Source organism: Saccopteryx bilineata, chromosome 8, assembly GCF_036850765.1.
Source record: "Saccopteryx bilineata isolate mSacBil1 chromosome 8, mSacBil1_pri_phased_curated, whole genome shotgun sequence".
Lineage (NCBI taxonomy): Eukaryota > Metazoa > Chordata > Mammalia > Chiroptera > Emballonuridae > Saccopteryx > Saccopteryx bilineata.
In genome coordinates, this window is record NC_089497.1 from 49,708,249 (window position 1) to 49,721,700 (window position 13,452).

Genomic DNA, 13,452 nt, shown 5'->3' on the forward strand with positions numbered 1-13,452 from the left:
ACATTCCTGAGCAGCCCTGACACTCCATGGCTGCTGACTTACAATTGTTGTCTTGCAGAGATCATGAATGGGTCTCTGATCCAGCCCCTGGCCAGGAAAACTGTCACACAATTCAGAGCAGTTTATTTCAGGCTCCATGTCATGCCCCTCTTGGTGCTCACTTATTCAGTCTTGATTCCCTGCTGGTAGGCAGCCAGCAGATCTTTGATGAACACATAAGAGCATCTCAAATCCTTTCTTCAGAGGTGCCATTTTGGAGCTGGTTCCCGGCTCAAAATCTTCCACCCATTCAGGTGAACGCGAAAGGTTATCTAACTAAGCTTCTTCATCAGTCACCGTCCGGGCTCTCCTGGTCCTCAGTTGCCAGTGCATACCATGTGAGTCAGAAGTAAGCGCCTTACTAACGACGAGGTGGCGATTCTGGCTTGCCACCAGATGGCAGTCGCTGCTCCATGTGCTCTCACACAGATCCCTAAAGAAAGGAAAGCAATCAAATCTGTTAAAAAATTATATATAGGCCTGACCTGTGGTGGTGCAGTGGGTTAAAGCACCGACCTAGAACACTGAGGTTGCTGGTTTAAAACCCTGGGCTCGCCCAGTCAAGGCACATATGGGAGTTGATGCTTCCTGCTCCTCCCCCCCCTTCCCTCCCTCTCTCTTTCTCTCCTCTCTGAAAAAAGAATTGAATAAATAAAGTCTTTTAAAAAATTATTAAAAAAATTATATATATATACACATAAATAATACATATACAAAAATTATATATATATTCCAACATCCTTATATACATATATGTGTAAATGGTTTCTTAGAGATTTAAATATTTTATATATTTTAATTATATTGTTATATGTTATTATATATATTTATATACTTTATTATATATAACAAAAGTTTAAAATTAAATATATAGTTAAATATATTTTAAACCTCTTTAATAAGCAGCAATTTAGAAACAAAGACAAAACATCTCTGACAATTAGCTATAAAGTTTTATAGAGATAAAGCCCTACAGCCTCTCTTCAGATCCTTTTTATGGCCCAGCACTGTAAAAACTTTAGTTTGGACATGTAAGACACATCTTCCTTTCTGCCCTCCTACGAAGTCCCCTGTCCTTCCAAGATCCTTCCAGCAACTTGTCTGATCCCGGGAGGCAGTGGGCAATGGTGCCCCGTGCTGTCCTCATGCAATGTCTGCCGGTCCCTCTGGCTCTCGTTCTCTCACAGAGGGCAGGAACTTTCTATGTCCACTCAGCTGGGGTCACAGGAGGATACTTAAGCCCTTTGCTGATCGTTTTTGTTTGTTTTTAAACCGCTAGACTACTACAAGTGGGGAAGACTACCCAGGTAGTAGGGAAAGAAACTCAGGGACTACAGGAATGCCCACAGAGCAAGTGAGTGGCCAGAGGATAATGTTTCTCTCAGAAAATGTTGCAAGAAGAATAATACTGTTATCTACAGAGAAGCTCCACCTTGCAGAACAAAAGTAGAAATAAAGAAAGGCTCAAATTAGCCCTGGCAAAAAAGGTAAACCAATCCTTAATTCTTTAAAGCAATCTGTCTGTTAATACAGAAAACAGATTTAAAATTTGACCAGTGGAAATTTATAAGAGGATATCCCTTCTGCTTTCTGTGATTTTCAAACAGCTCAGCTCAGCTTTCTTTTATTGTGGAGAATAAAAGATAATAAAATAAAAAATAATATCAATTATTATTTCAATAGCCACGGAACATAGGGCCTGTGTTTAAGCCAGAACAATAGTGACAGGTGTAGAATGCCATCTTTGGATTCCGCATGCTTAGACAGCAACAATATACCAGGTGCTGCCCATTCACTGGCCTCTCAGATGGTCCTGAATTATTTACCAGGCTCATTACAATGAAATCCCAAGAGAACTAACAGCCACCATCTACTGTCAAGACATTTAAATTCTTGTGCAGTGTAGTCAGATTACTGAATGCTAATTAAGAAGTAAATATAAAAACATGACTATCTGCATCCTAATTTAGTTAAAATTGCCAAAAAGGTCTTTTGTTCATTTTCTTTTATTTAAAGTTAGACATCCCTTACTGTGCCTCCTAGCATAAGAGCAATACTGTGAGCCACAGGGAGGCCTGTTCTACATGATAGATTGGAAAATATATTTTTCCTTTATTTCCCTTTTAATCACACTGGCAAATAAGTACACTTATATTTGAAACATTATCAAGTCCATGTCTGTATATCCTTAAGTCATACTGAAATATATCTGTGTGTATACCTCATTTTTGTTCTCACTACTACAGCGTCATGTGAGGTAAACACCACCAGTCCCCTGTTTTCAAATAAGGAAACTTAAGAGCAGAGAATCTGTAGAGGCAGCACTTGAATCCAGGAGTTTACATTATAAAACCAATATCCCGCCAGTATACAGCCTACATGGGACAGACACTCTGGACTGACTTCTCCCAAGAGGACACCAAATGGCCTGGTGGGTTTTTTCATGTTTAGTTCCATGAGCCTCACCAGTATGGGTTCCCTGGAGTGTGGCACACAGCAGTCCATCTGTACCAGTAGTTCTCAACTGGAGAGATTCTGTGCCTCCAGAGGGCATCTGGCAATGTCTGGAGATAATGTGATTGTCAAAACTGAAAGTAGGATGCTACTGACATATAGTAGGTAGAGGCCAAGCATCCTGCTAAATATCCTCCGATTCGCAGGATGGTACACAGTACAAAGAATTATTCAGCTCCAAATGTCAATAACGTTAAGGTTGAGGAGCCTACTCAACACTATGGATCCTAGAAAGCTGACAATCTTAAGCGCAATTCATCCTTGGGAGAGTCTGTGAATATGACGGGGTTGTCCATCTGAATGTAAATTCCCTGAAGGATAAGTTTCTGAGTACATTTCAAAGGTCCCCTTGAACAGACTGAACTCACTGGCACGGAACTTTGAGTGCAAGGTTCCTCTTCAGTCCATGGATATCCGAAACTTTACATTATCACGATACTGGGCATTCCCATGGGCAGGCATTCAGCTCCAGCCTTAGCACACATTCACAGAGATTCACACATGAGGAGCTGGTAAAATAGTGAAGGGCTCAGTAATTGAGAGGGGAAAGTTGAATGATTTCAAAAAGTGTGAAGTTGCATTCTCTTTCTGTAGAGCTGCCCGTGCCTTCTTCCTTCAGGCGTGTCTTCTTCCCCTTCTGTTTCTCCTAAGCTCTAAGGGTCCCAGTGAGACCTGTAACCAGGAGAGCAGAAGGCAGCACCAGCTCTTCTGGCTAAACCCTAGAATCTGTCTCCAAGCCCCCCTCCCTTTCTCTGACTTTTCAGAGACCTAACAGTAGCCCTGCCTTGGCTCACTTCTGTCACTATAACTTGTACTTCTCAGTGAGTCCATGCAGACCAGCATGCCTCATTTCTTCCCTATAACATTTCTATAGAGCCAAAGCAGAGCACTGCCTCGGCTGTGTCCTGTGGCTTCTTCTATCTTAAGCCCTTCTTTTGTTTCACTGTCCCCAGCTTTAATAAACATACTCTTAAAATAAAAAAAAAAGAGAGAGAGGCCCTGGCCGGTTGGCTCAGCGGTAGAGCGTCGGCCTGGTGTGCAGAGGTCCCGGGTTCGATTCCCGGCCAGGGCACATAGGAGAGGCGCCCATTTGCTTCTCCACCCCCCCCTCCTTCCTCTCTGTCTCTCTCTTCCCCTCCCGCAGCCGAGGCTCCATTGGAGCAAAGATGGCCCGGGTGCTGGGGATGGCTCCTTGGCCTCTGCCCCAGGTGCTAGAGTGGCTCTGGTCGCAACAGAGCGATGCCCCAGAGGGTCAGAGCATTGCCCCCTGGTGGGCAGAGCGTCGCCCCTGGTGGGCGTGCCGGGTGGATATGGGTCGGGCGCAAGTGGGAGTCTGTCTGATTGTCTCTCCCCGTTTCTAGCTTCAGAAAAATACAAAAAAAAAAAAAAGAGAGAGAGAAAGGAAGGGAGGGAGGGAGGAAATGAAAGGGAGAGAGAAAAAGAGAGAGAGAGAGAGAGAGAGAGAAAATGAAAAAAGAAAAAAAGAAAAAGTTAAGTGACTGGGAAAGTGGGTGGGAGCAATGTGTCCGAGAGAGTAATGGTGAGGCATCCGACCACACAGAGAGAATCCAAGGCACAAAGAGACAGACCTACCCCTCCAGGAACACCCCCGTATACACACAGTCTCTAAGAAGGAAAAAAACAAGGGGGAGAAAGCAGGGAGGCAAACAGACCTCTCAATGTTCATAGTTTTGATTCTGAAACCATGTAAATATTTTACTTAAAAAAATTAAAAAGAAAAAAAATCAATCTTTAAAAATTAAAAATGAATTGAAAGAAATAAACCAAACTATATCAAGTTGATAGTATAACCACATAGATAAAAATTATTTTAAGTAACCGTAAATTGACTTTATATCCTAAGGACAAAAATGCCCACAACGAAATCTTAAACTACATTAAGTGGGTATTGTTCCTATTTTATATGTATGGACACACACACATACACACATACATATTATTTTTTATTATTTATTTATTTTTGTGTATTTTTCTGAAGCTGGAAACGGGGAGAGACAGTCAGATAGACTCCCGCATGCGCCTAACGGGGATCCACCTGGCACGCCCACCAGGGTCCATGCTCTGCCCCTTCGGGCGTCGCTCTGTCGCGACCAGAGCCACTCTAGCGCCTGGGGCAGAGGCCAAGAAGCCATCCCCAGCGCCCGGGCCATCTTTGCTCCAATGGAGCCTTGGCTGCGGGAGGGGAAGAGAGAGACAGAGAGGAAGGAGAAGGGGAGGGGTGGAGAAGCAAATGGGTGCTTCTCCTGTGTGCCCTGGCCGGGAATCAAACCCGGGACTTCTACATGCCAAGCCGACGGTCTACCACTGAGCAAACTGGCCAGGGCCCACAAATACATATTAGATAGAGCAAATAAGTAGTTATATTCTTATCATTGGGAACTAAGATTTTCAAAGTAAGAGAAAAGAGTTACACAAATGAAATAAGTAAAATAAATTCAATCTTTAATTTCAATGGTAAATATCAGTACAAACTCAGAATTTTTTTTCTAAAACATTCATATTTTCCAGTCTGTTAATTGAAACTTGTAAGTAATTATAATCCAGTAACAATAAACACTCCAATTGCCCACATTGTGGTCTTTAACACCACTTTTAACTAAAAGGAACAGTTTTTTTGGTTTTTTTTTTTTTTTTTAGCAAAATAGACAATTTATGGAGCCAGAAATATACAAAATGAACTTGGGACATCTTGTCATAGAAGAACATAAAAAAATTATCAGAAATTACAGAGTCATATCACAATGATACAGGTGTCAACTGGTTCCCACTAGCCAATGACAGGATAATTTCAGCATCAAAACTAATAACTGTAGTGTACTGAAATATATATGTCTATGGCACACAGTAGACAGTCAAAAAATGCTTATTGAATGAATGAAGGAATTTAGCATGGTAGGTTTTAATAGGCTATTGTTGAGGGTGTGATCTACAACATTGACTTAGTGGACCCTCCATGAGGACACATGGTATCATTTCTTTTCCTATCAAATATCAGGAAAAGTTAACTTTTTTTCAGAAACATTTTTATCTCATTCATACTATGTCTCTGTTTTCTGGTTGCTGGGAAGTTCAGAATCAAACATGTGACACACTTTATAGCAACTGTTAGGCATCTCTGGCTCATTTTATTATCCTATGACTATTTTCCTTTGTCCTGATTTCCTTATCTCTTTATTTTTCATCTCACTATGTATTTTATATTAGAAGCAAGAGAAAAGGAGGACAATTAGAATAACAGGGATGTTTCTACCCAATATGAGTAAATAGATACATTATTTGAAGTACCTCAACCTCAGGTTACCCACTAAAAGAAAGACAGAATCACATGCAAATGCATCAAGAATGTATCTATTCACAACACCACCACCAACAGCCGTGTACTAGATATCACTAAGGTTCCTTCTAGCATCAATGTTGTCGGAGGTATTAGCTCTGTGTTCACTATGCTAATGTAGGCAGCAGATACATGGATAATTATAAACAGCGGGGAATGTAAAATGCATTTTTAATCACCTTTGAATGCATTGTGTTATGTTCTGGCAGCAGATTTACAAACATACTGCATATGGGTCACTTACTCTAACAGACAATTCACTTCTAGTTCCTGAGCATCCACAGCTTTCATGCGGGCAGCAAGCAGGTGCGAGCGGGACACAGGGGATTCAGCCTCCGCTAAGACCACCTGCCATATAGATCCTCAGCAGCGTTGTAAATACTTTCTAAGAGAGCATCGGCATGATATTAGGGTGGGAAAGTATTGCATATTTAGAAAGAGGTAGGTCAGCCAAGGAAAGAAGTTGAAGCCACAGACTTAATGGAGCTGGAAGAAGCCTCAGATAAAGTCTAATCACTTCATTTTATGGATCAGAAAACAGTCCCACAGAGGTGAAGAGGCTCAGGATTACACAGCAAATATAAGAGTAGAATCTAGGTCTCCCAAGTTCAATGCTCTTTCTATACTACTTTAAAGGAGCTTTAAAGGAAGTATGGTTGGCCTTTCACACATTTGGGACAGGTGTTGCAGAGGCCCAGGCTTGGGAAAGCAGGCAGGGTCATAAGGGTAACAGTTTAGGGCTTGGTTAGAAGTCTGGAGGCAGTCCAAGAGAGACAAGAAACACAGTGGAAGGGAAAAGAATATTCCCTTGGGAGAGTATAGTTTTATTTTTTATTTTTTTAATTAAGTGAGAGGCAGAAGGCAGGGAGGCAGTGACAGATTCCCCGCATGTACTGGAACTGGGATCCACCTGGCAAGCCCCCTACAGGATGATGCTCTGTCCATCCATCTGGGGCCACTGCTCTATTGCTCAGCAATTGAGCTATTTCAGCGCCTTAGGCAAGGCCATGGAGCCATCCTCAGTGCCTGGGGTCAAAATGCTCCAACCATTGCAGCCCTGGCTGCGGGAAGGGGGTGGGGGAGAGCAAGTGGAGAAGCAGATGGGCGCTTCTCCTGTGTGCCCTGACTGGAATCGAACCTGGGACTTCCACACGCCAGGCCGATGCTCTACTGCTGAGCCAACCGGCCAGGGCTTAGTTTTGGAATTTATATATTTTCTCCCCAACAATGTAAAGTGGACTGAATTAATCTGCTTCTCAGAATCTCAGATTTGCCTTATAAAATAGAGAGATGATAAAAGTTTCCTTTTAAAGCCTCTGAAGTACCTCCAGTTGAGGTTTCCACACACTTTCATGATTTCTGAGTAACCCTCCCCAGGCCCCTGAAGCAGGGCTCCTGCAGGGATTTCTTGATCCACCCGGAAGAGCAGGGGGAGGAGAGGTGGCTGCTCCAAAGACATCCTGCCTAGGGCGTGTTAAAAGCAGAATGGAGGCCCTGGCCGGTTGGCTCAGTGGTAGAGCGTCAGCCTGGCATGCAGAAGTCCCGGGTTCGATTCCCGGCCAGGGCACACAGGAGAGGCCACCCGTCTGCTTCTCCACCCCTGCCCCTCTCCTTCCTCTCTGTCTCTTTCTTCCCCTCCCGCAGCCAAGGCTCCATTGGAGCAAAGATGGCCCGGGCGCTGGGGATGGCTCCTTGGCCTCTGCCCCAGGTGCTAGAGTGGCTCTGGTTGCAACAGAGCGACCCCCTGGAGGGGCAGAGCATCGCCCCCTGGTGGGCAAAGCGTTGCCCCCTGGTGGGCGTGCCGGGTGGATCCCAGTCAGGCGCATGCGGGAGTCTGTCTGACTCTCTCTCCCCGTTTCCAGCTTTAGAAAAATACAAAAAAATAATAATAATAAAATAAAAAATAAATAAATAAAAAGCGGAATGGCATCACCTGGTGTCCCCTAGCAGGGGTGGGAGTGGGTGGTTGGGGGAAGGAGAGCACACTTCATGCACTCCCTTAGTCTGACGTACATCTCAAAGAGAACAAAATCTTGGGATTTGGGGGGCTTTGTGCAAACTCCTGAACTATACCACCATTCTTTCCTAATCCCTGTGTTCCAAAGCCTCTCCCCGCCTCAGCTTCCCAGCAGTTAGTGATCTCCCCACACTCTGAGAACATTTTTGCTCAATATTACAAAAGGCTGACAAAACCTCTCAGCTTCATATTACTTGTAACTTTTCTTCTACTAAACCTAATTTCTCCCTTTGCTACACAGTGTTTAAACTTTTATGGTTGTTTGGTTGAATTATACTGAGAGAATTATGTTCTTTATACTGTATTCAAAATCAGATTTTGTAAGAATAATGAAGTACACATCTCCAATGGTAAAGACCATGTTCATTAACTGAATAACTATTGATTGGTCAACTATTATATGCTAGTCCCTATGCTAAGATGCAGCAGGGAATAAGCCAACATGGTCTTGTTTCAGTGCCTAGCACAGTGCCTGGTATGAAGTAAGTGATCAATACCTATTTGTTGAAGTGGACCCAGAGACACTGAAAAATATTATCTAGGAGTCCTAGACTCCTAGGACTGATCCTTAAGATCATTTGCATACTCCTATAACTCAGGAGAAACAGGAAGTTTGATTCATGAAGGAGGCTGGAATGTCTCCCTCTGATACAGTGACAGCATCTCCTGCTTTCTGAGCTCCACCCTGATGTGTTTTACTGACTCTCTCTGTACTCACAAGTAGAAGCTGACACAAACACACAAATTGGACTGTCAGTCACTACTACCTTATAGACGGATCCCAGAGACCTGTTAGTATTCCACACTATTGCCAGAAACTGGAGTTGGGAATTTTTGTTTTCCAGATACTCCACTAATGGTTTTTTCTATTAAGCTCATTTTTAATTCAATGCCTTGAATAAGGTGAATCTTCTCTTGGATCATGCACATTAAATTGTGTTTCAAATGACCACCCCAAACTTCAAAGGCCCAGGCCAAACTCGCTAATTCTTCAAAAAAGAAATCTTATCTGATCTAAAAGCTGCTTAGGAACATTTAGACTATTTCACCCATGGAGTTGGGAATTAAATAAACAAACAAACAAACAAACAATAGCAACAGAGTAAAACCCTTATCAACTACCCAGAATTGCACCATTACCTAAAAGCACTTAGGTACTATTATGCAAATTATATGTGCATGATTTCCATAAAAACCAGTCACTAATGTCAATTAGTGCTCATTAATATGCAATAAAATTCTCATTTGAAAACTATTAAGAATCAAGAATAATTCCACTTGGCTGCACTCCTTTGATGTGAACTGCTGTGAAGAGCTCTATGCTATTGCTCAGTGAAACAGTAAGCTGTCAGGACAAATCAAGATTCAGGCACCAGAAGAACCAGAGAGAATGATCATTTGAAGGTTGAGAGGCTGGTTTTGGACAGCTCAAGTTTTATGCTGCTACAGCTGAGACCTCTGCCCTGTGGAATACTCAGGACATAGACTGAGAACTCATTAATATCTCTCTTGCAAGCGGATCCATGGTGCCTGAACATTAGTTTAAAGGACATTTGTGAGAGTGGCCACATAGTTGAAAAAAGGTAAATAAAACTTTGTTTTTGAGGGTCAGTGTTCAGGTAACTGAATGTTCTATCCCTCAAAGGAAGCAAAGACCCAAGCCCCTTGGAATTACTGAGGCTCATCCCTGAAAAGCCTCCTGGTTAGAATTTTTATATGTGAAGTTACATGCTGCATCTCTAAATTCCAGTTTTAGTTGGACACAGGATTTCTAGAAACTTGTTCACTGCGGCTGTGCAACCCAAGACACCTGTGTGAGAGCAATTCAGGCTCTTTGAGGATAAAGATGAAAAATACCCAAATAATATATGACTGTGAAAATCAGCCAGGATTCTGTCCACCAGAGAGAGATGGAAGTCTGCTAAAGCCCCATGCATCCTCTTAAAAGGCCAGCAAACTCTCTTTCACAGCCACTCACCATGGGCTCTGGCAGAAGGAGAGGAGAGCAGACTAGACTCATGTGAAAAGAGACTAAGGTTTGTGGCTCTGGGGAGGGACCTAAAGGGACAGCTACCAGGGTTCCTGTGCTGAGTCATTCTCCCACACCACAGACACCATCTTTCTTGCGTGGAGCACTCCCCTTCAAATAGCAACTGCCTGGGAATGCAATAGCCCTATCCTTCTAACTCCCTGTTGCCCCTCCCTACAGATCTCATGCCACGTGGAAGAGTTAACTGTCTGGGCCTCGGGTGTTAAGGTCCAGGCAAACTGAGGGTGTGTGGGGGGTCAGTGAACTGAGTTTTGTGGCTCTGAGGCAGGGGCCACTTTACCCACCTTCTTGTGCCTGACTAGCACCTCCCCTTCACAGGATCCACTAGACCCACCCTCTCAACTCCTGGTGGCCCTGCCCTGCCAAGCTTAGGCTGTTCAGAAGGTCTGGGCAGAATCTGGGACAGACTGAGTTGTGTGGTCTAGCTCTGGAGCCACTTATCCCTCACGTGCCAATGCAGAGCCCTCCCTTAACATGGCCAAATCTTGGTCTGCTAGCCTCACCCTCATGCCTACCTGAGACACCACAGTACCAAAAAGGTCTGTGGGCACTCAGTGGGTGGAAGCTAGCCTTGGTGTACTATAGGACTTTTGCTGAGCAGCCTCAGACCCAGCACTAACACCAAATTGGAACCTGTATCAATCTGGTGAACACAACTTTCTTTTACCTGGTAAATTACTGAGAATTGACCTCTTGCAACTCAAGTACTTCCAGAGGCTCCTCCAGTGACTGAGCAAAACAGGCAGTGTTAGGCAGAGATAGGTGGAGGCAGACAGAGGTGGATCACAGGGTGATTTGGGCCTTTTGCTGATCTGCCCCTGGGCTTAGGTACTGGTAGAAGCTGGCCTTGGTTCATAGTTTTGTTCTTCCCACACATACCCAGTCCAACAGAGGCAGCTACAAACTCTGGATCACTCTGTAGATCCAAACAGGTTGCCCTGGGCCAGTCATAGGCAACACCTGACGTTGACCTCTACCAGAGTACCTCTTACGAAGCCCCAGAACCAGCATACCCAGCGGCAAGCTTCAGACAACATCAGAACAGGATCCAATTAGCTTCAAAAGCAGCACATCCAAAGGGAGATCTAACAAGCTCCAGACCCTGCTGAAGCACACTCCACTTTGCGTGGTCAGCACCTGCACAGCAGCTCGTACATTGTGGTTAAGGTCAGTCTTCACAGTCAGCAAGCCTGAGAGTCGACCCAGCACACAAACAAACAACAATCAAGACTCAATTACAACAAGAGGGCTCATTAATCTATGCAATGGACAGTCCTGGAGCACCCAGCTCAGGTGATCAGGGAGATAGTGCCACTGGGTCCCATAGGACATCTATTTCACATGAGGACAAACTACCAAGACTGGAAGACCTAGCAGATCTACCTAATATTCAAAAACAAACATAAAGAGGCAGCCAGAATGGGAAGACAAAGAAACATTCTCCAAGTGAAAAAGCAGGAGAAATCTCCAGAAAAAGAGCTAAATAAAATGGAAGCAAGCAATCTACCAGTTATAGAGTTCAAAACAATAGTTATAAGGATGCTCAAGGAACTTAAGGAAAGAATGGATAAAATCAGTGAGAACTTAAAGAAATAGTAAGCATAAAAAAGGATATAGAAACCATAAGAAAGAACCAGTCAGAAATGAAGACTACATCTGAAGTGAAGAAAGTACTAGAAGGAATAAACAGGTTAGACCAGGGGTAGTCAACCTTTTTATACCTACTGCCCACTTTTGTATCTCTGTTAGTAGTAAAATTTTCTAACCACCCACCGGTTCCACAGTAATAGTGATTTATAAAGTAGGGAAGTTAACTTTACTTTATAAAATTTATAAACCAGAGTTACAGCAAATTAAAGCATATAATAATTACTTACCAAGTACTATATGTTGGATTTTCGCTAAGTTTGGCAGAATAAATCTTTATAAAACAACATACTATAGTTAAATCTATCTTTTTATTTATACTTTGGTTGCTCCGCTACCACCCACCATGAAAGCTGGAACGCCTACTAGTGGGCAGTAACGACCAGGCTGACTACCACTGGGGTACATGAAGCAGATGATTAAATCAGTGATTTAGAAGACAAGGTAGCAGAGAAGAGTAGAACAGCCTAAAGAAAGAGAATTTTAAAAATGAGGATAGTTTAAGGGATCTTTGGGACAATATAAAGAGTGATAATATCCACATCATAGAGGTACCAAGGAGAAGAAAGAGAGCAAAAAATGAGAACGTATTTGAAGAAATAATAACTGAAAACTTCCCTGAGGAAGGAAAAAGACACACAAGTCCAAGAAGTGCAGAGAATCCCAAACAAGATGAATCCAAAGAGGCCTACACCGAGACACATTATAATTAAAAGGGCAAAGTTTAAAGACAAAGGGAGAATCTTAAAAGCTGCAAAGAAAGACAGTTAGTTACCTACAAGGGATCTCCCATAAAACTTTCAGATAGTTTCTCAACAGAAACATTTCAGAACAGAAGGTACTAGCACAAAATATTCAAAGTAATGAAAAGCAAAACCCACAACCAAGACTACTTTACCCAGCAAAGCTATCATTTAAATTGAGTGAGAAATAAAGAGCTTCCCAGACAAGAAAAGGCTAAAGAAAAAGAAAGAAAAAAGAACATAGTTATAAAGAACAAACTGGCAATAAATACACAATCAATAATCACTTAAATGCAAATGTCTTTAAATGCTCCAATCAAAAGACATAGGGTAGCTAATAAGAAAACAAGACCCATATATATGCTGTCTACAAAAGACCTACATCAGAATGAAAGACATGCACAGAGCACAGGTAAAGGGATGGAAAAAGATATTGCATGCAAACGGAAATGAAGAAAATCTGGGCTAGCAATATTTATATCAGACAAAATAGACTTTAAAACAAAAGGGTACAATTGGAGATAATATAATTAGAGGTACATAATGATAAAGAGATCAATCCACCAAGGGGATCTAACCTTTGTATATAGTTATGTACCCAACATAGGAGCGCCTAAATTTATAAAGCAAATCTTGATGGACATACAGAGAGAGACTGAAAATAATAAGAGTAATAGGAAGGGATTTTAACACTCCATTGACATCAGTGGATAGATCTTCTAGACAGAAAAACAACAGGGAAACAGTGGCCCTAAATGACACACTAGATCAGACGATTTAATTGATATTATCAGAGCATTTCATTCCAAAGCAGCAAAATATATATTCTTTTCTAGTACACATGGAACAATTTCTAAGATAGGCCACATGTTAGGACACAAAAGTCTTAATAAATTGAAAAAATTTTAAATCATATCAAGCATCTTCTCTGTCCATAGGTATGAAACTAGAAATCAATCACAAGAAAAAAACCTGAAAAACACAAAAACATATGGAGGCTAAATAACATGAATAGGCTGACACGAGATCAAAGAAGAAATCAAAGATATTGTGAAACAAATGAAAATGTGAACACAACAACCCAAAA

At 42.4% G+C, this 13,452-nt stretch overlaps 1 protein-coding gene across 3 annotated transcripts in view; it reads right to left on the reverse strand.

The window, feature by feature from the left end:
• GPR156 (G protein-coupled receptor 156) overlaps positions 1 to 13,452 on the reverse strand; it is a 101,979-nt gene that overhangs the window by 60,932 nt on the left and 27,595 nt on the right. For all 3 annotated transcript variants that reach the window (XM_066241622.1, XM_066241623.1, XM_066241624.1), the window contains exon 2: positions 43 to 472. In XM_066241622.1, coding sequence (XP_066097719.1) covers positions 43 to 138 — 96 coding nt within the window. In that variant the 5' untranslated portion in view covers positions 139 to 472. The remainder of the gene's footprint in view (positions 1 to 42; positions 473 to 13,452) is intronic.